General features: G+C 46.2%; 1 protein-coding gene across 1 annotated transcript in view; it reads right to left on the bottom strand.

The window, feature by feature from the left end:
* Positions 1-24504, bottom strand: part of kiaa0825 (KIAA0825 ortholog) — a 147222-nt gene that overhangs the window by 119285 nt on the left and 3433 nt on the right. The window contains exons 2-4 of the mRNA XM_042330687.1: positions 16561-16696; positions 7236-7404; positions 6386-7046 (exon numbers count right to left, since the gene is read on the bottom strand). Of these exons, the coding sequence (XP_042186621.1) occupies positions 6386-7046; positions 7236-7404; positions 16561-16691 (961 nt within the window). The 5' untranslated portion in view covers positions 16692-16696. The remainder of the gene's footprint in view (positions 1-6385; positions 7047-7235; positions 7405-16560; positions 16697-24504) is intronic.

Below are 24504 nucleotides of genomic sequence, written 5' to 3'. Positions count from 1 at the left end.
GAAAAACTATACAGGGAACTAGCACTATTGCAGCCCTAAAACGGACATGATCACTATTGTATCACACCTGAAATAGATTTATTTGATTGAGAGTGATAGGTAAAAGACTGTGCCAGGAAATCATGGGGATATTAGACTACCCTAACTTGGAGAACAAGCCATTGAAACAGAAGTATAGCGTAGCTATATGGAGTCACATACTGCAGTTGGTGTTGTGTGGTGATGGATAGTTGCATGGCCCTTGTGAAAACACAGCCAAGAGGGCGACATATCGGAGGAGCTAGTGAGGTCATGCTCTTATTTCCACAGTCGTGACCAAGGCGACTAGTAAAGACAACATGTACCATCAATTGTGGAGGATGGTGGCCAATGATAGACAGCATGTGCTTGGTTGGAACACAAAGGAACACAAACATCCATTTGGGGGGAAAACCGTCAGTCTCCTCCACGGCAGTTCCACCTGAGCTGAACAACATTACTGTCACAGTCACACTCCCTTGACTGGCATGAAAAGGGAGAGAGGGGAGGGGACGAAAACAGAGGAAGGGAGGGAGGGAGGGAGGGAGGGAGGGAGGGAGGGAGGGAGGGAGGGAGGGAGGGGAGGGAGGGACGGAGGGAGGGAGGGAGGGAGGGAGGGAGGGAAGGGAATTCCCTCAGCAGTTGTTATTGATTCCGGTGTTTACGGGCGGATAGTTTAGTGCCGTTTACAAAACAGAACAGATGCAGCCAGTGAGCAAAAAATGTAAACAATTGCTGTATGGCGGGCTGCCAAATCCCCGGCCTGATGTATTAAACTCACACTGAAGTGCATTTCCCCTTTGGGCTGTACTTATTACCACTTCATTTCCTCAGCTCTCCCTCTCCCTCTCTCTTTCTCTCTCGCTCTCTCTCTTGTTCCCTCAGTCGTCAGAGTGGGGTGCACCGGCTTGTTGTCTGGCCGTCTTCTGTCCTTCCCTGACCCCGGAGGCCCGGCACTACCTAACAGACCCATTAGCGAGGGGAATTGCATGTGTCTGACGTGGTCGAAAAACCAATTATTAGACACTTTCTTCCAAATGTTGCCAGAGTCTGTTGGGAATGGGCAATCACGCAATAATTTAGCCACTGATTTAATTTCACTCCTCTCTCTCTCTCTCTCTCTCTCTCTCTCTCTCGCTCTCTCTCTCTCTCCCCCCTCCCTCTTTCTCTCCCTGTAGCGTGGCTGACATCTCTATGGTCCTTTGCCAGGGCTTCTCTCTCTAACTCTGCCAGGGATGGTTAGCTGGCTGGCCTCAAGCCTCACGTCTCAACTCCACCCATGATTACAATAACTCAGACAGGTGCTGAGATGTGCATGTGTGTGTGTGTGTGTGTGTGTGTGTGTGTGTGTGTGTGTGTGTGTGTGTGAGTACATACGTATGTACGTTGTTGCTTGTTCCAGTTCTGTGTAGAGCGGGATATACATTTCAAAAGCCCATTGACAAGTTTATCATGCAGTCAGATCGCCGGGTGCTATTCTCCGCAGACTGGCACTGACAGAACAACAAAGAGTTTGTCAGTGGATTGAAGGCAGATATCCACAAAGATGCAGATATAAACCGCAGAGCCCAGGGACTCCCTCACTCCGACATCAAGCTGGTCTCCTTCCTACCCCGCTCCCCCGTGCATGTTGGCACTCAGAGGAGACGGATGCAAGGTGGGGTGGACGGTGTGTATGTGTGTCACGGCAGTTTAAGGGGGGTATAAAGCAGGCACGGCTCCCAGGGCGCTGATTGGCCCCCTGCGTGAGGGTGGCAGGGTCAGAACGGAGCTGGGGGGGGCCACCGGGAGGACTGCCCACGGGGCCCCGTTGCGGCTGGGTCCTGCTCCATCAGTCGCGGCCCGCTGCTCAACCAGACAGCCTTATTATGGGTGACTCCCGCTGATGCCCCCCCCCCCCATGGCCCCTGGACTGCAAGAGGCAAAGTCTGCCTGAACCACAGCAGGGGCTACCTGCTGGTTGGGTGGGGAGGGGTGTAGGGGGAAATTGGGAAGGCTAAGGCTGATATCTGGGATTAGGCTGGCTGGGTTGGGTGGGGAGGGGTGTGGTTGGGTGGGGACGGTGGCCAGGCTAAGGCTGCTGGTTGGGTGGGGAGGGGTGTACGGTGGCCAGGCTAAGGCTGGCTGGGTTGGGTGGGGAGGGGTGTACGGTGGCCAGGCTAAGGCTGCTGGTAAGGCTGGGTTGGGTGGGGAGGGGTGTATGGTGGCCAGGCTAAGGCTGCTGGTTGGGTGGGGAGGGGTGTATGGTGGCCAGGCTAAGGCTGCTGGTTGGGTGGGGAGGGGTGTAGGGGCCAGGCTAAGGCTGGGTGGCCAGGCTAAGGCTGCTGGTTGGGTGGGGAGGGGTGTACGGTGGCCAGGCTAAGGCTGCTGGTTGGGTGGGGAGGGGTGTACGGTGGCCAGGCTAAGGCTGCTGGTTGGGTGGGGGGGAGGGGTGTACGGTGGCCAGGCTAAGGCTGCTGGTTGGGTGGGGAGGGGTGTACGGTGGCCAGGCTAAGGCTGCTGGTTGGGTGGGGAGGGGTGTATGGTGCTGGTTGGGTGGGGAGGGGTGTATGGTGGCCAGGCTAAGGCTGCTGGTTGGGTGGGGAGGGGTGTATGGTGGCCAGGCTAAGGCTGCTGGTTGGGTGGGGAGGGGTGTATGGTGGCCAGGCTAAGGCTGCTGGTTGGGTGGGGAGGGGTGTATGGTGGCCAGGCTAAGGCTGCTGGTTGGGTGGGGAGGGGTGTATGGTGGCCAGGCTAAGGCTGCTGTCAGCTTTCTCCTTGTACTCTATAGCCAATCAGCTCCAAATGGAGAGAGGGACGTATTGTATTGTGTGGAAACATTTCATTACAGGCCACTTGTTTTGGTACCGTGTTCTTGGACCCTCTAGGACTCCATACAGTAGCAGAGTGTTATCCTGTCTGTGCTCTCAATAAGCCCTGCTCTACTCCCTCTGAAAGAAGGTGCTGGAATACTTGAGTGGTTTGTTGATATGCTTGAGCTTAACAAGAGTGATGCACAAAAGCTTTTTGTGACCATTCGGAGGAAATGGAACCGGATTTGACACACGCGTACTACGCACGCACGTACACGTGTGCGCGCACACACACACACGCACAAACACACACACAGTGTCATGTTTAGTCTTGCAGAAATGCCAACGGACCTAGGGTTTGGAGACAATGGGACATAGTGGAATTCATAAAATCTCAAGTGAAATGGTGAACACACATAAAAGATTCTCTCACACACACACACGCACGCACACACGCGCACACGCACACACACATGTAATGAAGCCTCATTAACATCCGTAAACAAACCCTCACTAGGCCGTGAACCCACAGCTCTTAAATCAGACCTTCTAGACAGCGTAGGGATGTGCAGGGCTGTGCCTATACAATGGGAAGCAGCAGCCGTAAACAGAGAGCATTGGGCATATCCCCCCCCCCCTCCTCCTGCCGTAATTACATGGCTACATTCATGTGCACGGCCCGGCAGACACCGCGTCTGAACCCCTGCACAGATATGATCTAGTGAAGAGCAGCTCTTATTAAATATTAACAAACACCATTCCCAAGTAGCCTCAATCCCCAGAAGGAATCTCCCGCGGTGGCGGCAGCAGCAGTAGCAGTACTAGCTATCTCTGGCACTACTGAAGCACTCTCCCTGCTGAATAGGCTGGTGCGCTTTGACTGCAGGGAGTTCAGAGAGCCGAGGAAGGAGGCAAGGAGGGAGGAGGAGGGCGGAGGGGTGGAGGTGAGAATGTGCTTACTACACATGTTCAAACCCAAGCCTTCTGTACGCAGTACTTCCTATAGCGCACGGCACAAGTCGGAGAGAATTAGTGGGACCTGGGAATGGAATTCATACCTCGGGGAGCATGCAGATGTCCTTCAGTGTGTGAATGGAGACTCTTCGGCTGTGCTGAATGATTGCTTGGGACAAGTTTATCGATGGACGTGAAAGCAGGCAAGCCAGGTGTATGGCGTTCCATGGTATACATGAAAAGTGTGTTCTGTTTCTATACTATGCAAATTGGGAATCAATTACTCAATTTCAGATTTGGAAAATCTGTAATTTACATAATGTATATATTAGGCTTATGTAAGAAGCTATTTTTCTGCCGAATTACTGCATGTCATCATTAGACATAATGGAAATGACACATTTCCTCGAAGGTACTTAAACGCTGCACAAACACTTGCGCACCTTCAACGACAGACCACCTGGCAGATAGCAATGCACGTGAACGTGCACGAACACACAAACAGACACACACACACACTACTTGATTACCCCTTTTCCTGTCCAGACGCAGTGAGGTGTGATAGTAAGGTTTAAAGCTTGCATTGTTCCTGGCCAGTCAATCTGTCCGGCAGACTCCAGAGTCCTACTGATCACCCCATTACTACCGGGAAGGAGAGAGAAAGGGGAGGGGGGTGGGGTAGAAAGGAGGTGGAGAGCGAGGGACGGCGAGAAAAGGGGCTACAAAGGGCTGAGACACTCACATCTGTCTGGGAACAATGTCAGCGCTTCCCCATTCAGAGAGAGGGGTTAAAAGAACTGTCACATCTCGCTGATGTGAACACTGTTAAATGGTTCAGTGGTTTGACAGTAGTTGATGCCAGAGACTGCACTCCCCTGGGAGAGCTCTGGGAAGGAAGCACAGGCTCAGGCTGCCTCCCAGGCTCCCCTCCCATTACCCACCCCTCCATTGAAAATCCTGCAGATAAATAGATAGGCGGAAATAAACAATAACACGCTACAGGGAGATAATAGGGATCTGAGAACGTATGCATCAAGTGAATATATGCATATTGTTTTCCTATGTGTCATCATTGTCAACGCGGCCCTTGAAGATCTCCATGGGTAAAGACAACCACCAAAGTGACGTGAAGCCACTCCGCCGATTAGGCCACAGTGTCCTTGGTGGATCTGTTGATGTTTGGGTGTCTACTGTTGTCTTTCGTTGATGTGACCCCCGCAAAAACTAGCCCCGATCCCCGTCCCACAGTAGTTGCGGTGGAGCAGGCACTCACATGACAAGGGGCAACAAAAAAAACTGCATCGCTTTAGTGTCGTTACACTTTGCGGGCGCTGCTTCCCTTTGGTGAGATGTTCTGCCTCCGGTGCTACATTTGACGGTTTGTTGAGCGGCACGTAGGTGTGTAGCCGGAGCCACAGCCGCCGCGCTGTGATCAAACAGCCTAACTGACGCATGGCCAATTATCCTGGCTGCCTTCTTTCATCTCATGTTTAAGGGTAGGGAAAGAGAGCGGGAGCGAGGTGGAGAGAGGGAGCTAGGAAGGGAGGGAAAGAGCGTGAGAGACGGCTGTGGGTTTAGAAGAGTGGCAGATGTAAAAAGCACACTTCCCATCCCCAGAAGGAAGCACGCCTGACATATGCACCATTTTGGGAAAGTAAACAACGGAGTTGTCTACTTTGTGGATGGTTACCCCATCTATCCCATAAATAGGCCAATCAGAGAGCCAAACATAGAGTATAAGGGGATCTATCAGCTGTGACATACCATGTACAGATTTTTTTGTTCTCCAGTCTCTCTGTACATCACTCCTTTCCTCCCACACAAGAAAAATGACTTCCTTTCAAATTTTTGTAAATACTTCTCAGCTGTTTCATTCTATTATTTTCCCTAGCCCAAGGGCGATAACGTAAGGAACCATCAACTCCTAGACTTATCCTTAGCTGTGAAGGATAGGTTACAAGGCCTGTGCTCACTACCAAGGTCATCTTTGTCCGCTTTTCCCTTGGTTTGCATTGATTTGCTACGAGAGAAAGCCTTAAGTGAAGCACTCTGTAGTAAAAGACTAAAATCCCAACTTGTGTTCAAGTGAATGGAATTTAAAAGAATGTAGAGAAGGATTGCTCCTTCTCCAGTGCTTGGTGTGTGCATTGAATACTCCAGGGAGATAAAGGTGTAGATTCAAGAGCAGATCGCGGCAGGTGTTTATTTCGCCTTCGCAGAAGGCAGGAATCGTGATCACAGGCAGGCAATGGTCATACACAGGTAGGCAAACAGGCAGGTGAATCAAAACTAGGACTGAAGGCTATAACTGGTTCTCACAAACAAGCTAGGAAAGGGCTTTATAAAGTCAAAACGAACAATACCTCACAACGGCACAATCAGAACGAACTGAACTAAATAAGGAGCTGATGAGACCATGTGAGTAACTAACACAGGTGAAATCAATGAACAAAAATGAAAGACAAGGCTACGTTCAAGAGCACAAAGAAACAAGGCTACGTTCAAGAGCACAAAGAAACAGAACACAAGGTTGATGAAGAAAATAAATGCAGAACCTTACAGTGTGTGAGTGGGGAGAGTGTGGTACAGTTTAGAGAGAGTAAGAGGTTTGCTCCACTGACCTACAGTAGCCTTGGTCCTGGCCGAGCTCTTCCTCCCCTTGCCACCGCTCAGCGTAGTGTTGTCCTTTAGGGCGTTCTCACACTCTCTCTCCATCATGGTGCCCAGCTCCTGGGACACAGTGTTCAGGTAGGCAGCATTCAGGAAACCCAGAATGGTATGGGGCTTGGCCACCCCATTGAGGACCTGGAGCTCCTCCCTGAGGGCCGAGCACAGGGCTGGGGCGGCAGCACGAAGCCCCAGGGCCAGCCTGTCGAAGCCCGTCTCCTTTCCACCGGGGCTGGAGGCCAGGGCAGAGTGGAGCAGAGACAGGACAGCCTGGCTCCTCAGGCCCTGGTAGAGCGTCAGCACCTCCCACTCTGGGTAGAGGAAGAACAGCTGCTGCAGACAGTAGATGCGCTGAGGGACGGGGAGGGGACAGGAAAGTCTATCCAGCAGGTGGCGCCGCAGCCGGAGCCGTACCTCGTCCCACACCTCATGGCTCTCCAGAGCACTGTCGTCCCTGACCGTGTGGAGCGAGGTGTGTGCCGAGGGGCCGGGCTGTTGGGGGGTGGGCGAGGGGGTGGTGTTGGGGAAGGACACGCCACACTGGGAGGAGATGTTGTGGAGCAGCTGGAGGGTCACGTCCTCTCGCCCCTCCTCCTCGTTCCTAAGGTACTGGAGCTGAAGAGGAGGAAGGTTGGTTCACAGAGGAGCTATCAACATGTTTATAGGTATCAATACGATCAGCAAATCTTTTTCATTTTATGGATGGTTATTGTTAAGCACATTTTGACTGGCTAGTGAACTACATAGCATTGTACATTGTAGGTTCACCCCTCTCTCATCATTATTATCATGATGTGTTGTTACCAGAGCTTTCAGGAAGTCCAGGAGCTCCTGGTTTCCTGTGGCGACAGGCCTGACGGTGCTGGGGTTCCGTGGGTTAAACCACTGCAGACATTCCGTTGGGCTGGGTGGACGCTCCCCCGTCCAGGACTCACCCATCTTCCCCTGCAGTTCCTTCAGACTCTGTTCTATACTGGAGAGGGACAGAGACACACGCCACTCACAATAAACCTCTGACTGTCACCTCCATCACATACTGCATAACAGTACTGTATTCCCCCCACCTCCCTGTCCCCCCGCCGACACACACACACACACCCAAACCCTGAGAGAGACACATCAGCAGTAATGAACACAGACATCAATATATCCCGGCTGTGTGTGTGTGTGTACTGAGTGTCTGGTGTGAAGTGGTGTTACACACGTCCGATACAAGTGCATCTCCCAGTGTCACTTCTCTCGCATCCCCTCGCCACACACACACACACACATACACACACACACACACACACACACACACACACACACACACACACACACACACACACACACACACACACACACACACACACACACACACACACACACACACACACACACACACACACACACACACACACACACACACACACGCCGGTCTCTAAATATTAACAGACTACCTCTATCTTATCAAGGGTAGTAGGTTAAGGCCGGGTTCTCTGACGTTTTAGGGATACATTTGCATCCACCCCTGCACACACTCGTGAAGACGTTTCCCTTTCACACGCGCACGGAGCACAAAGAAGAATGAACATTGAGAGAGAATTGACATTGATTCAAGAAAAGAAGAAAAATAAGTCAAATAATGTATTAAAATAGTGATTAAAAGGTTAAATATGTTAAATGTTAAAGGTTGACAGCATGGGGAAATATATAAGGGTGATTCGAGTAATGTCGTAAAATAGTTAACAATGTTATAATGCTGTTTGCTTTAAAGTACGAGGCATATAAACAATGTTTTTTTTTAAAGCTTAGATTAAGGCCAGAGGGCCTGCAGGAGGTTGAGGGTGGAAGGTTATAATGTTGAAACATTGTAATGTTGCCGTGATGAAATGTTTAAGCTGGTGGATGTTTAAGGTGTAATGGGAGTGGTGCATTGAGTTGGAGTACGATTGTAATTGACTGCGGTAAGGAAGATTCATGTTGAAGAGTGAATGTTTAAAAGGTTAAGGTTAATAATAAGGTACATAAGGATGTTTGCGTGATCTGGAAATTGCCAGGTTAGAACGGTTAGGGGTGAATTGGATGGACGTCCTGTTTAGGGGAAGAAAAGATTGGGGTTAAGGGGCCGGAAAAGCACCTTTTTGAACGAGGGCCACATTAGGTGTCTAACTACTAGATACGTCATTAGGGTAGGTGTTAACCACAATGAGTGAGCAGAAAGGAAAATGGAGGGAATAAAAGAGCTAGGATTTTTTCTGAGCTTGCCAGAAGAACCTGTCGACTGCTGGATTTAAAAAAAATATATGTATATATTTTTTTAATTATATAACCTTTATTTAACCTTTATTTAACTAGGCAAATCAGTTAAGAACACATTCTATTTTACAATTACGGCCTACCCCGACCAAACCCTAACCCCAGACGAAGCTGGGCCAATTGTGCGCTGCCCTATGGGACTCCCAATCATGGCCGGTTGTGATACAGCCTGGAATCGAACCAGGGTCTGTAGTGAAGTAGTTGTTCAAGTTTTAGACGCCATCTGAGGGACTTATCATCCTGAGGGGGAGCCAACAAACGGTTTATAGAGTTGTAGAAGGTTAAAAAAATTATATTATATTTTATTGGCACACCCCAAAAGGGGTTTAGTTAAGGGCGCTGAAGGTTGTCTATCAATTTCATTTACTGTACATTTTTGCTTATCATTTTCTTGCTTATCATTTGTGATTGGTTGATTGATCTGGGATTTTTTTATGCCTGTTTCTGGAATTTTGAATAAACCTGCTTTAATGTTCTGTAACCCAGTGTCATCAAAGAGTCTCTCTTCTACTGTGGGTTTCTGAAGTAGACTTGATTCGTTGAGGATTTTTTCGCATCTGGTTAATTAGTCTATTGGGGACTCGAGTGATTGGTATAAAATAACCTAACCTGAGACACAGCTATAGGTGCTGAGCGCATTGGTAGACGTCGTAGGAGGAGATGATTCTGGGCTAAGCCAACCCGAGAGAGAGCACCCCATAGTGCTCTAAAGTTGAAGCTGTGGCCTGGACGATCCTGAAGAGGCGCCGGGTTGCAGGGGATAGCCCACTCTACTGTAAGGCCCTCACTGTTGAGTTTAAGGGACAGCTGTATACTAGCTCAGTGGTAAGGCAGAGCGGCATCTATCAGATCTGTAGGGATTAGGGCCCAGAAATAACGGAACTGCCATTAGGTAGACAGGACCTAGTTGAGTCGTTAATCCTGCAGGGTGGGGGGTTATTTTAGCTTTGATAATGTGACAGATTAGATATGACATTCGCAGGCTCAACATGTTTAGTCGTGTCCATGAAAATCAATGCTAGCACTCGTCTGTGCGTGTGAGAGAGAGAGAGTGAGAGAGAGAGAGAGAGAGAGAGAGAAAAGGGAGAGACAGAGAGGGTAAGAGAGAGAGAGAAGGGAGAGACAGAGTAAGAGAGAGAGAAGGGAGAGACAGAAGGGAGAGACAGAGAGTAAGAGAGAGAGAGTAAGAGAGAGAGAGAGAGAGAGAGAGAGTGAGAAAGAGAAGGGAGAGACAGAGAAAGAGAGATGGAGAGAGAGAAGGGAGAGAGAGAGAGATACAGAGAGAGAGATACAGAGAGAGAGAGAGAGAGAAGAGAGAGAGAGAGGGAAAAGGAAACAGTTTAATTTACTAACACCCAGCTCATTCACCACTCTGGGTCTATAAAGCTCCTCCTGCCCCCTGCGAGTCGGCGATACACACATCCAGATGTCTCCCAATGACGACACATTAAATAACCATTCAACGTGACACACTTTCTTTTCAGAGGGAAAATGTGGGGCATAAAACGTTATAGACCACCAATCTGTATCCAAATTGCTGCCGATTGAATCCCGCACACGTGGTTTCAGTTGGCTAGACGACGCTGTATGTATAGACAGTCTACTCATTTCAATGTGATGCTGCATTTGCTGACTGACAGAAAGCCAGAACACGCCAGGGGAGTGGTGGTGTGTCTGTGACACCACAGAGGACATCCAAGTGGTGACAGGTGTTGTTGGAGGGAACACAACGATAGTCAAGCGCTAGCTGTAAAACAGCGCTAGCTGTAAAACAGCGCTAGCTGTAAAACAGCGCTAGCTCCAACTAGCTCCCACCTCTAACGGCTTGTGTGAGAAACGCTGACAGTGCTGTCTGTAAAATGAACACAACAGTCCACCCCCACTGTCTGTAAAATGAACACAACAGTCCCCCCCCACTGTCTGTAAAATGAACACAACAGCACCCCCCACACACCTAAAATCAATGTCTTTTTTCAATTGCTGTTTGTTTTGATTGAATAACTTCTCTGCCCTTACCTTGGATGTCACAGTGTTCAAGAATGGTATCCCATTAATGCAGAGAAAGGTTTTCTTGTGCATCGTTATGTATTGAGTACATATGCATTGTTTGAATTGTGTTCGCGCACACAAATGAATATAGCTCAATGTTTTTCTCCAAATGAACCAATATAGCACGAAACAAGAAATCACTAGCTCCACTCTACCAATCAAAGCCATGCCATGCTGACATTTCACATTTCTGACCAAGCTGACATTTGTTTTAGCCCACATATCTTCATGTTAAAATGTGTACAGGCGAGGCAGATAGAGGCAGTCTATTTAATGTTAGTCATAAACGTGGATGTGTGATCTGGGCTCCACCCCAGGACTTTACTCAGACAGCAGGTCTTAAATGAGCATCCATCTGGTCCGTCAGCCTGCCTCTCAACACCATCAAAACACACCATTTTACAGCATACACCTCTCATTTTACCTCTTTATATGGAAAGAAACGCGTGTGCGGGTGAACACATACGGCCATACACAGTCACGCTTGCACGCACACGCACGCACATGCACGCACACGCACGCACATACAGTACACACTTTTATATCCCACCTCTACTTCTCTCTCTCATCTCATCTTTTCTGCTCATCTCAGCTTTGAAGGTCCACTGTAGGATTTACAGTTTGATTGAATGTCTGTGTGCCACCTGCCAGGCTGGGGTCCAACTCAGGGTGTATGGACTATGTCAGAGCCCCCCCCCCCACACCTCACAGTGTATCACCTTTAGACCTGAGGTGTGGGAACTAATCTGGAGATTAATCAACTCCACCGGATTAGCCTCAACCACAATGACTTTCACCGCACAGAGCTCACAAGCTGCAGAGCTAGACAGCTAATGCAGCACTAGACAGCTAATGCAGCGCGAGATAGAGAAGGGAGGAGAAAGACAGCAGTTTGACACAAGAAAACACCAGTCAATTCTCCAAGTGAAAGTGAACAATGGACAGACCAGAGGTGAAAAGAACCACATAGTTAAAGCTAAACAAAAGGCTGGGAGATGAGTGGAGGAGAAGTTCCTTTAAAGTCTCTCGACAAACATGTCAATCATATCACTCCCCACCTCCTTACCCCTTCTCACATCCTCCAACGAAACTGAATTGTTTTTCAGATTGGGCTATAGCAATACCCTACAAGACAGCCTGGGCACACCACCACCACCACTCCGTCCCCACCCTCTCACCCCAAAGAAAGGAGCGATAGGAGGGCTTTTGTTAGATGGCACATTTCACAGCTCTGTGACTTACAGAAACCCAATCCTGTGATTAGTCAGCGCATTGACGTTATCTTAAGTTCCTTGTCAGAATTAATTTAGTGTGGGTGGGCTGCGGGGCTGTCTGTCAGGCTCCGGGGAGAGGAAAGCAGAGAGGGGGCTGGAAGCGATCCCTTTCAAATAAGCCCTAGCTCCAAACTGGACCGGCTGCCTGGGAACCAAATATCTGCCCCATCAAAAGGCTCCATTCTACACGGAAACAAGAGGGAATGGGGTTCAATGAACAGCCTGAAACGGATCCCCCTTCGCCCTGCCCGTGGCCCTCTTAGTGCCCTCAACCTTGCCAGAGACCGCAGGCACACACACACACACTGCCACACACTCGCATACACACAAACGTACATGTTTGATATACACAAATACATGTTTAAGGTACATGCAAGCACACGCACTCACACACACGGCAGATATAACTATGAGAAATGTTGGCAGGCGTCTAGTGTAAGCCATTTCCCTGCCTTGCAGAAAGGCGACAGCAGTGTCTGCAGTCCCTTGGCCTGCGCTGACACTTCATTAGAGGACTTTTTCTGCTGGCCTCCTGAAGTGTACCATTTGATGAAACCTAATGGATTACAGCATTTCAATTTGGGGAGCCGGGCCCCGTTGTCAGCCTATCTTAATCTCCTTCAATTAGGGAGCAGCTCTTAGGCAAATCTCTGACATCTGAGAGCTGGGAGCAGGCCAGCCAGTCTGACCCACAAATAGGTTGAAGCCTTCCTTCACGGGAGTGGGCAGTGGGAGCTCACTCTTTCTCTTTATCTCTCTTTATCTTTATCTCTCTCCCTCCCTCTATCTCTCTCTCTCCCTCTCCCTCTCTCTCTCTCTCTCTCTCGCTCGCTCTCCTCATCGTCCCGATTCCCTTCACTCTCCTCCTCTTCCATAATTTGTCCCAGACACTGATAAATGGATTAGGCAGCAGGTGTGTGTGTACGTGTGTGTGTGTATACGTGTGCGACTGCCTCTGTGTGTGACAGAGGCTGACCTTGGTGGAAGTACTGTAAGAGAGGAGCCTTGCCAGCATCTGTCTCCTAGTCCCCAAATGGGCTGAGATGAGCCCAAGGCTGACTGACCGGAGGTGCAGACTGAGTGGGGATCGCCAGATTTTTTGCCCAATTCCCCATTATCTGTCCCTTTGTTCTCATAATGGTTATCCCTCTCCCATATCCACAGGAACACAAAATAACCCTTTAATGCTTAGAAGGAAGAAAAATGCCTTGGCCTTCAGTAATAAGCCTTGAATTACCTACCCAAGGGTTTTCGTTTCAAGATGTGGAATCTTCAATTATTTTGTTCCCATTTTCCCCCCAAAAAGAGGGTGAGAAAAGGGGGGGATGAGACGCAAACGCTAATGGTACCAGAGTGAGAGGCTTTGTTCAGCCGCCACATTTAGCCTGTCCCTCATCATCTATCCTCGCCCTCACAGCAGCACAAAGGATAAAAGAGCTGAAATATAGATTTCTCTCTCTCCTCCTCCTCCCCCTCCCTCCCTCCTTCACTATGCCCGGTCTCCTCTGGTTCCTCTCTCCCTCCCTCAATATGTGCCATCAAAATATTGAGAGCCTAGTGTGGTATTTTCAAAGAGAGAGAGAGAGAGAACGAACGAAAGAGAGAGACAGACATAGAATCGGGTGGCCTGTCTAGCCATCTCATGTGGGAGGGGGGTTAAGAATGTAGTATTGGAGCAGAAGTTCTCATCAAAGTGGCTTTCACACACCTCAAAATGAGTCGGTGGTAACTGGTTGGAAAAGCAGGTGTAATGTTCCCTTTGATGTTTAAATCCTAAAATGGGATATGCTTCAACTGTCTATGCAAGATTTACATAAAATTCAGTCTGGGCACATATCTTAAGATTCACTCCTTTACTATAAGTGAATAATGTTATCATGCTCTATCATAACGGAATACAAACGGATGGAGTACGGACAAAAGAGGCAGACAGACAATCAAAGGCTCTTAATCTGCAATGTTGCTGAAAAAGCATGTTCTTTCACATAGGTTGGAGAAGAGCTCTTCATTGTAAATGGTAAATTGAGATTAGTGAATCTTCTAAAGCTTGAGGGCTCTGCTTCCGTGATACTTTCAGAGATAATTGACTTCTTCAAGCTCACAAAAGATCAAAATGTAAACAACGAGCATCTTAATCAACCATTCACTTCTCAAATGAACCTTTAATAACTGCAAACCCACACTGATGTTTCCGACACATACTTGGCAACGACTAGGAATGCTCATTAGTAACAGAACACACGCACACGTATGCACGCAAACACTCAAGCACGCACACACACACACACACACACACACACACACACACACACACACACACACACACACACACACACACACACACACACACACACACACACACACACACACACACACACACATACAAATGGTTTCAGCAGTTATCTTTAACAACGTGCTAAAATATTAAACTTACAACAGAGTTGGATGCTACAAGGCCAGACCATGTTGTAGAGTCTTCTAAATGTTAAAGGCCCAATGCAGCTGTTTTTATCTCAATATCAAATCATTTCTGGGTAACAATTAAGTACATTACAAAAATTGCTTGTTCGCAAGAGCAATTTCTCAAGCAAGACTTTTGCTAGGACTGTCTGGAAGTGGTCTGAGTGCAGTGGAATACTGATAATCCCTGTCAAAACCACTCCACAAATTTCTTGTTAACAAACTATAGTTTTGGCAAGTCGGTTAGGACATCTACTTTGTGCATGACAGAAGTATTGTTTCCAACAATTGTTTAGACAGATTATTTAATTTATAATTCACTGTATCACAATTCCAGAGGGTTAGAAGTTTACATACACTAAGTTGACTGTGCCTTTAAACAGCTTGGAAAATTACAGAAAATTATGTCATGGCTTTAGAAGCATCTGATACGCTAACTGACATAATTTGAGTCAATTGGAGGTGTACCTGCGGATGTATTTCAAGGCCTACGTTCAAACTCAGTGCCTCCTTGCTTGACATCATGGCAAAAATCAAAAGAAATCAGCTAAGACTTCAGAAAAAAATTGGAGACCTCCACAATTCTGGTTCATTCTTGGGAGCAATTTCGAAATGCCTGACGTTTTTTTTATTTGACTTTTATTTAACCAGGTAGGCTAGTTGAGAACAAGTTCTCATTTGCAACTGCGACCTGGCCAAAATAAGCATAGCAATTCGACACATACAACAACACAGAGTTACACATGGAATAAACAAAACATAGTCAATAATACAGTAGAACAAAAGAAAACAAAAAGTCTATATACAGTGAGTGCAAGATAAATGCAAAATACTGTATGGGGATGAGGTAGGTAGATAGATGGGCTGTTTACAGATGGGCTATGTACAGGTGCAGTGATCTGTGAGCAGCTCTGACAGCTGGTACAACGCAACTTCGACAGCAGCAATGGTTCCTGATCAACCCGCACTGCTTTCCTGTGATCGTCCTCGAGGCTGGTGTTGTTGTGCTGCTAGTGTAGTGCGTCGGGGGGTTCTGTCACGGATCCCTCCGGAACTTTCATTATTTACACCTGTCCCCTTTTCCCACAGATTTGTACTTGAATAAGTGTGCCCTTTGGTTTCCATTGGGATGTCGATTATTTTTACATTGTCAGTTGGTGTGTGTGAGTACCTGGGCTTTATGTTTTGGCTTCGTGCCATTGTGGATTGCGCAGATGATTACAGGTCTCGTCCCGTGTGTTAATCATTGTGTGTGTGTATTATTTCTTCGAGGTACTTCTCGCTATTTAGTTTGGGTTTCAACCCTGTGTTTTGTAACGTGTTTGTTTGCCCTTCGTTCCCGCGCACGGCACGCCGTAATTTGGGTAGAATTTTAAAAAACGATTACGCATTCCTGCGTCTGTCTCCCGATCCTTCATGCCAACGTGACAGCCAAGAATTGGGACATCTCAGATTAAAAATCGTGTGTGTGTATGTGGGTTTATGTGTTTGTATGTGTATGTGTGTGTGTGTGTGTGTGTACGATTGTGTATGAGTGTGTCCCTGTCTGTATGCCTATGTGTGTAGTGCCTGTGTCCAAACTCTTGAGTTTCACCTCCTGTCAGAAAAACTTTGATATTAAGAAAACGTCAGTGTGGAATAGACGTATCCTCGGGGCAACCCATCAACCCCAAAAAATTATCGGGATGACACGCTCCTTTCTCTACCAAGCATCCCATTCTACCAAGCATCCCACCAAGTGGCATGGTGCCCAACTTTGCCCACATCCGCTACAGCATAGAGCCTTCGCTGACTGTGCTCACATTCCCATAGAATCCCTTGTGCCAGGAGTCGTACCTGGGCACATGACCTGACCAGAGTCCGTATTCAAAAGCATCTCAGAGTAGGAGTGATGATCTAGTATAAGTTTTATAAGTCTTTTGAATCATAATGAATAAGAAGGGGGGACCTGATCCTAGATCAGCACTCCTACTCTGGAACACTTGGTGTATATACCGGCCGTGGACAAACTCTGGGTCCTAGTTATGGTGGTCCTGAGAGACACTGACCTGCAGGCATTGAGTTTGAGTTTGTCCTCTGTGTCTCGGAGCAGCTGTTGGATATCCAGCTCACTGGGAAGCCCAGGAAGCAGGAGCTCTACAAAGGCATGATCCTGTGGAAGGTCCCCCTGCCATTCCATCCTGCCTGGGGCACAGCGAGAGAGAAGAAGGAGAGTGAGAACGAACGGAGAATAATGGAAAATGTATTTTCTCACAAAAACAACAAACAAGACATTGTCAGTATCACAGACTAAAAAGGCTTTGGTTCAATGGATGTTTTTCTTGGAGAAAAAAAATCAATAGGTCTCTTGTTTAGCTCTTATTGAATGCATTATGCATACAGTAAATAATGAATGTAACAAAATGAAGCCATCACATTCAAAGATATTTGATCAAATAGACCATGGATGGACCCCTCCAAACAAACACACACACACACACACACACACACACACACACACACACACACACACACACACACACACACACACACACACACACACACACACACACACACACACACACACACCACATATGAGACATGGTAATTTGATTTCTCCTCAAACAAGATTGTTATCAGGAGACGTAAATCAATTGCACCTGAAACAAGAGGCAACTTAAATATGTTCCACCTCATCCCTTTCCTCTGTTCCACTTACAGTTGGAGGACCCCTGATCAAAATGCATAGCTTCTAAGTATTATCAGACAGTGACACTATAACCAGTTAACGTTTTTTTAAAAACGAGGTAAATAAATAACTAACAAGAAAGGGGATTCTTCACTGCAGGCTTTAAATAAACAATCCATCTCGGTTCACCTCAGTATGACGCCCCCTTGGTGCTTAACACATCCTCGAACAGCCAATCATGCGCTGGCGGGGCTCGGCCCATATCAACACCGTCATCATGAGTCAAATGGAATGTAATGGAGAGTGTCAGTGTCAATTTGGCTTTCTCACACTCCTCTCCCCTTCATCTGCTGTGATTTTAATAATCCCTGTCAAAGTCCAAACAGCCTGCCGTACGTAGGCCTACCACCCTGACACGCCAGACAGAAAGCTCAACATTCATTTAGCCCGCACAAAGGGAGGCCTGTCCAGCTGGACAAATATTATTTTCTTCACTTGACAGTCTCTGCAGTTAAGCTTGTACTTGATTATTCCCTCCCTCCCTCATCCTCCCCTCACCCCCTCTCCTTCCCCACATCATCATCCTCGCACTCTGTCTGGGAGGGAGTATATAGAGAGACTTCTGGAGACGTGTAGGTTTTCAATCGGCGGATTAGGAACTCGACGGTGTAATTATATGGGAGAGAGCGTGTGTGGCAGAGGCTGGTGATGATAGTGTGTCACACAGGATGTGCATCAACGCCCATGTGTGTGCGCGCGTGTGTGTGGTACACGTGAGAGTTAAGGGAGAGTGTCAGGTTCACATTGTCACCACACAGGGCCTCATTAGCAGCAGAAGCAGTAGATATCTTTTGTGTTGTCATTATCTATTTTGAAAGCAGATGTTGAGGAGCCCCAGTGTATTTTTGACTGCTTGCCACTGGGTTGACTGGGGCAGACGTATACTCAGAGCACTCAGAGAGAATCTACAGTAGCAGTCTCCTCTCACACAATCCCAGTTAGAGATTGTTCTGAAATATTTAGCAGCTCGTCCCCAGGCTGGCATTTTAAAGCCACTTAAAGCATGTCAAGTTAAAGTCAACACGGTTTAAAAGAGGGCACCTAACATCCTCTTTTAAAGAAACAATAAATTAAACACGTACATATTTTGACATCAAAACATTTCAGAAAATGATCTAATGTGTTCTCAGAAGCAGCTATGAAAACACTGTAACTGTGCTTCACAAGGCCTCAAAATACAGTTTGAAATTGAGTTGATTCATGTTCCCCATTATTTCTCCCTTGCATTCATTCGATTGTCGACCTACTACTGAATTTATGCTTAAACGTTACCTATATGCTGTGGAAATATCTAAGTAGGCCTATTTGTAGGCTGCTATTACATAGCATCAAAGTAGGCTAAATGGAATTAAAATCAGTCTTTGGAGAAGCAGCTTAATTCACGCTATGGACAGGTTATGGTTAGTGTTGGGGTAGGGGCATCCCGGATTGTTTGCACTCATTTTTTAAATTGTTTTATTATTTAACCTTTATTTAACTAGGCAAGTCAGTTAAGAACAAATTCTTATTTACAATGACGGCCTCCCCCGGCCAAACCCTAACCCGGACGATGCTGAGCCAATTTTGCGCCACCCTACGGGACTCCCAATCACGGTAGGTTGTGATACAGCCTGAAATAGAACAAGAGTCTGTAGTGACACCTCTAGCACTGAGGTGCAGTGCATTAGACCGCTGTGCCACTCGGGAGCCCAAGTGCCTAGAGTCGAGGGGCCAAGTTTGGCACAGGGGTATAGTTCTCCTTGTTTGTTATTTGAGAATATAAATATAAGACTTCTGTATTTTTTTGAGTTGATGGATTTGATGGGTTATTTGGCTCTGTGCTGAAAATGTAGCTTGCGAATGCCATTACACTGATTAAGAGTGTCTTACTCTAAAGTATTTTAGAGAGATGGGAGTTGGTATGATCAAAGAAAATGATTATCCAGAAGCGGCACTCCTAGTGGCCGAGGACTATAATGCAGGTTAACTTAAATCTGTTTTTCCTTATTTCTACCAGCATGTCACATGTGCAAACAGAGGGGGAAATAAACTCTAGACCATCTTTACTCCACACACAGAGATGCATACAAAGCTCTCCCTCACCCTCCATTTGGCAAATCTGACCATAATTCTATCCTCCTGATTCCTTCTTACAAGCAAACACTAAAGCAGGAAGTACCAGTGATTCGCTCAATACGGAAGTGGTCAGATGCGGATGCTACGCTACAGGACTCTTTTGTTAGCACAGACTGGAACATGTTCCAGGATTCATCCAATGGCATTGAGGAATATACCACCTCTGTCACCGGCATCATCAATAAGTGAATCAACAACGTTGTCCCCACAGTGACCATACGTACGTACGTACATACCCCAACCAGATTGATTGAATCCTACTACACCGGATCATACCAGACGAGGTAAATGCCTTTTATGTTCGCTCTTTGAGGCAAGCAACACTGAAGCATGCATGAGAACGTCAGCTGTTCTGGACGACTGTGTGATCATTGTCTCCGTAGCCGATGTGAGCAAGACCTTTAATTAAACAGGACAAAATTCACAAAGCCGTGGGGCCAGACGGATTACCAGGAAAGGTACTCAAAGCATGCCCGGATCAACTGGAAAGAGTCTTCCCTGTAATGTTCAACCTCTCCCTGACTGATTCTGTAATGCCTGCATGTTTCAAACTGACCACCATAGTCATTGTGCCCAAGAAAGCAAAAATAACCTGGCCTAAATGATTACCGCCCCATAGCACTCACGTTGGTAGCCATGAAGTGCTTTGAAAGGCTGGTCATGGCTCACATCAGCACCATCATGCCAGAAACCCTAGACCCACCCCAATTCGCATACCACCCCAACAGATCAACAGATGACGCAATCTCATTCGCAGTCCACACTGCCCATTTCCACCTGGACAAAAGGAACATCTATGTGAGAATGCTGTTCATTGACTACAGCTCAGCGTTCAACACCATAGTGCCCACAAAGCTCATCACTAAGCTAAGGACCCTGGGACTAAACACTTCCCTCTGCAACTGGATCCTGGACTTCCTGATGGGTCGTCCCCAGGTGGTAAGGGTAGTCAACAACACATCTGCCATGCTGATCCTCAACACCGGGGCCCTTTCGGGGTGTGTGCGTAGTCCCCTCTTGTACTCCCTGTTCACCCATGACTGCGTGGCCAAGCACGACTCCAACACCATCATTAAGTTTGCTGATGACACAATAGCGGTAGGCCAGATCCCTGACAATGATGAGACAGCCTATAGGGAGGAGGTCAAAGACCTGGCGTGCCAGGACAACATCCTCTCCCTCAATATGAGCAAGACAAAGGAGCTGATCATGGACTATAGGAAAAGGAGGGCCGAACAGGTCTCCATCAACATCAACAGGGCTGAAGTGGAGCGAGTCGAGAGTTTCAAGTTCCGTGGTATACACATCACCAACGAACTATCATGGTCCAAACACACCAAGACAGTTGTGAAGAAGGCACGACAAAACCTTTTTCCCCCTCAGGAGACAAAAAATAGTTGGCATGGGTCCCCAGATCCTCAAAAATGTATACTGCTGCACAATCGAGAGCATCCTGATTGGTTGCATCACAGCCTGGAATGGCAACTGCTCGGCATCTGACCGTAAGGCACTATAGAGAGTAGTGCGTACTGCCCAGTACATCACTGGGGCCAAGCTTTCTGACATCCAGGACCTATATACTAGGCGGTGTCAGACGAAGGCCCAAAAAATTGTCAAAGACTCAGTCACCCAAGTCATAGACTGTTCTCTTTGCTACCGCACGGCAAGTGGTACCGGAGCGCCAAGTCTAGGACCAAAAGGCTACTTAACAGCTTCTACCCCCAAATGGCCATCCGGACTAACTACATTGACCCCCCTGCATATGTAGCCTCGTTATTGTTACGTCATTTTCTTGTGTTACTTTTTGATAATTTCTTAAAACTTTAGTTTATTTTCTTAACTCTATTTCTTGAACTACATTGTTGGCTATGGACTTGAAAGTAAGCATTTCACAGTCTACACCTGTTGTATTTGGCGCATGTGACAAATACATTTTGATTTGATTCATGCCAGTCTGTTTTAGAGGAAGGGGGTAGACTGCTACTGGAGGACACCAGGATGGCCCGAAAATATTTTGGGTATGTCAGATTGTTCTGGAAATTCTCACATATAAACTTCAAGGGAAAGAGGATGTTTGACATGCTTTACATTTGTATCATAAACAATGTGTTAAAATCATGATGAAAGTGGCCATATTAGGCCCTTTTGCTCCGGTAAGACCCTATGATCCGTGAATCATACATGATACAGACAACATCTTGGTGTCATTATAGTCCTTATAGTGTGCCCTAAAATATGAAGTATACATCCCCCCCAAAAAAGTAACATTAATTTAGTCAACATTTAAAATTTTAAAGGTTCCACCTCAGACAATTTTATCTCAATATCAAATAATTTTTAATAATAAACAACTAAGTACCTTACTGTGATTGTTTTACTTCACCAGTCGCCCTGATTACTATAAAAAGTAACACCTGAGAATAACCTCTGGGGTCAAGAGTGGAAGACAGTGATAAAGGAAAATGGGGAATAAAAGGGCTAAAGTTGTATATGAGTATAATTTTTGGGTTGGAGTACAATTCACTAACAATTACACTTGTTTGTGGGATCCGTTTCAAGTATTGAGGATGGTAAAGGATGCATTAGGAAAAGTGGAGCTGGTCAGAGTTACCCAAAGTTGTTTTGACTTATTGTGTGTCGAAAGAGTAGAACGAGAAGGCATTATGGCTCTACATCAACCTACAGTGCATTTTAAAAGTATTCACACCCCTTTTCCACATTTTGTTGTGTTATAGCCTGAATTTCAAATTGTTTAAAATTAGTCTTCTGTCGCTGGCCTACACACATTACCCCACAACGTGAAAGTGGAATTATGTTGTTGTTTTTTACAAAAAAAATGAAAAGGTGAAATGTCTTGAAATGTGGTGAAATGTCAATGAGTATTCAACCCAGGCTATGGCAATCCTAAATACGTTCAAGGGTAAAAATGTGCTTAAGTCACATAATTAGTTGTATGTACTCACTCTGTGTGCAATAATAGTTTTTAACATTATTTTTGAATGACTACTTAATCTCTGTACCCCAAACATACAATTATCTGTAAGGTCCCTCAATCCAGCAGTGAATTGTCTACCACAAAGCCCAGGGAGGTTTTCCAATGCCTTGCAAGAAAGGGCACATCTTGGTAGCTGGTTAAACATACAAAAAGCAGACTTGGTGTAGTTATTAATTACACTTTGGATGGTGTATGAATACACCAAGTCACTACAAAGATACAGGCGTCCTTCCTAACTCAGTTGCCAGAGAGGAAGGAAACCACTAAGGGATTTCACTATTAAGGCCAATGATGACTTTAAAACAGTTACATCATTTAATAACTGTGATAGGAGAAAACTGAGGATGGGATCAACAACATTGTAGAATGGACCACAGCACAGAAAAATACCTGAAAACCTGGTTCATTCTGTTTTCCACCTGACACTGGGAGATGAATTCACCTTTCAGCAGGACAATAACCTAAAACACAACGCCAAATCTACATTGGAGTTGCTTAGCAGGAAGACACTGAATGTGGCCAAGTTACAGTGTTGACTACTTGAAAATCTATGGCAAAATCTGAAAATGGTTGTCTAGCAATGATCAACAACCAATTTGACAGAGCTTGAGCAATTTTAAAAGAATAATGGGCAAATATTACACAATCCAGGTGTGGAAAGCTGTTAGAGACTTACCCAGAAATACTCGCAGCTGTAATCACTGCCAAATGTACTTCAACAAAGTATTGACTCAGGGGTGTGAATACTTGTGTAAATTATATATTTCTGTATTTCATTTTCAATAAATTTGCAAACAGTTCTAAAAACATGTTTTCACTTTACCATTATGGGTATTGTGTGTAGATGGGTGAGAGAAAAACCTCAAGTTAATCCATTATCAATTAAAGCTTCAACACAACAAAATGTGGAATAAGTCAAGGGGTATGAATACTTTCAGAAGACACTTTATGGGGAAGATGTAGATTGGGCAACGTAGATTTTTGAAGCAGAGCACCGTTAAAAGGAATCATCTCTGGCGTCACGATGGATGTTGAGGCCTCGTGGTTTACAAGGACTATACCAGGACTTTGTTGGAGCACGCTGTCTGAACTGCGTCGTGGACGGAAAAATCGAGGAAATCCTGTCTGTATTATTGGCAAAGAATATCTCCTTTCACATGTGAAGCTGGGATATGTGAGATACGAGGTGAGAGTTTTCGTGTCCAAGCTGTTGTTCTGCTGGAATTGTGTGTCCGGGAAGTAATGTTGATGAAGAATCTGAAGATTTACTGCATTGCAATTGTGCTGAAAAATCACATTCACAATTCCCTGGAGTGCCCAGTTAGGGTGAATGAGTTTGAAGTGGCAAGGGTCAGGGCTGTACAGGAGGTCTCCACACAGAGGCAGCTGAAATACTGTAGTCGAAGGAGACTGGAGCTGAAGATATGGAGGTGGATGCCCCCGCAGCCTGTGGAGATTCAGTGTCATTAAACAGTTGAGGGAAACTGATATGCTGACAGTGAAGAAGGTAGAATTTGTGGCATTTATTGCACATGTGATGAATTGTACTTCCCAAACGAACAAGAAGTCCAAGAAACTGGCCATAATTGTATCTGCGGCTGAAAGGTTCTTGGCTCTCCAGGACTTCACTGCCAACTTCATTGACATTTGAATCTGACTAAAGGATTACATTGATTTTTGCCTTTTGTTAATTATTTGAGAACAATATACTGAAAAATATATATTCTATACCACCCCGCACAGTGGGTGGCGGCATGCACCTCTAATATATGTTTGTGGACCACCATAATACCATAGAAGAAGAACCTCTGGGGTCACTAGAAAAAAGTTTGAAAGACGATCATGGAAAATACATTTCATCAATTAAAACAGACATTGGTGCTGTGACCCCTTCAAAATTCATAAGAAAAAAGTATCAACAGGCTTGAGACCAATCTCAGAGACTTTAGTTTCCAAGTTCCCTTCTGCTCCATTGGCACCAATGTGCATTTATGCACATTGCTGTAAAAATCTTCCTGAAACAGAATACGATGTGTCACCCAGGCCAGTCATATAAAAGTTCTCAAATAATTCACATGCTAGCACACAATGCAGTGTACTGGGTCTCTTTCCACCTTTCATTGTTCTCCACAGGTGAAGCACAAGCTAGATATT

This window comes from Oncorhynchus tshawytscha, linkage group LG12 (genome assembly GCF_018296145.1).
Source record: "Oncorhynchus tshawytscha isolate Ot180627B linkage group LG12, Otsh_v2.0, whole genome shotgun sequence".
Lineage (NCBI taxonomy): Eukaryota > Metazoa > Chordata > Actinopteri > Salmoniformes > Salmonidae > Oncorhynchus > Oncorhynchus tshawytscha.
Note: the sequence above shows the minus strand (reverse complement) of the source record. Positions and strands in the feature narration are given on the sequence as shown.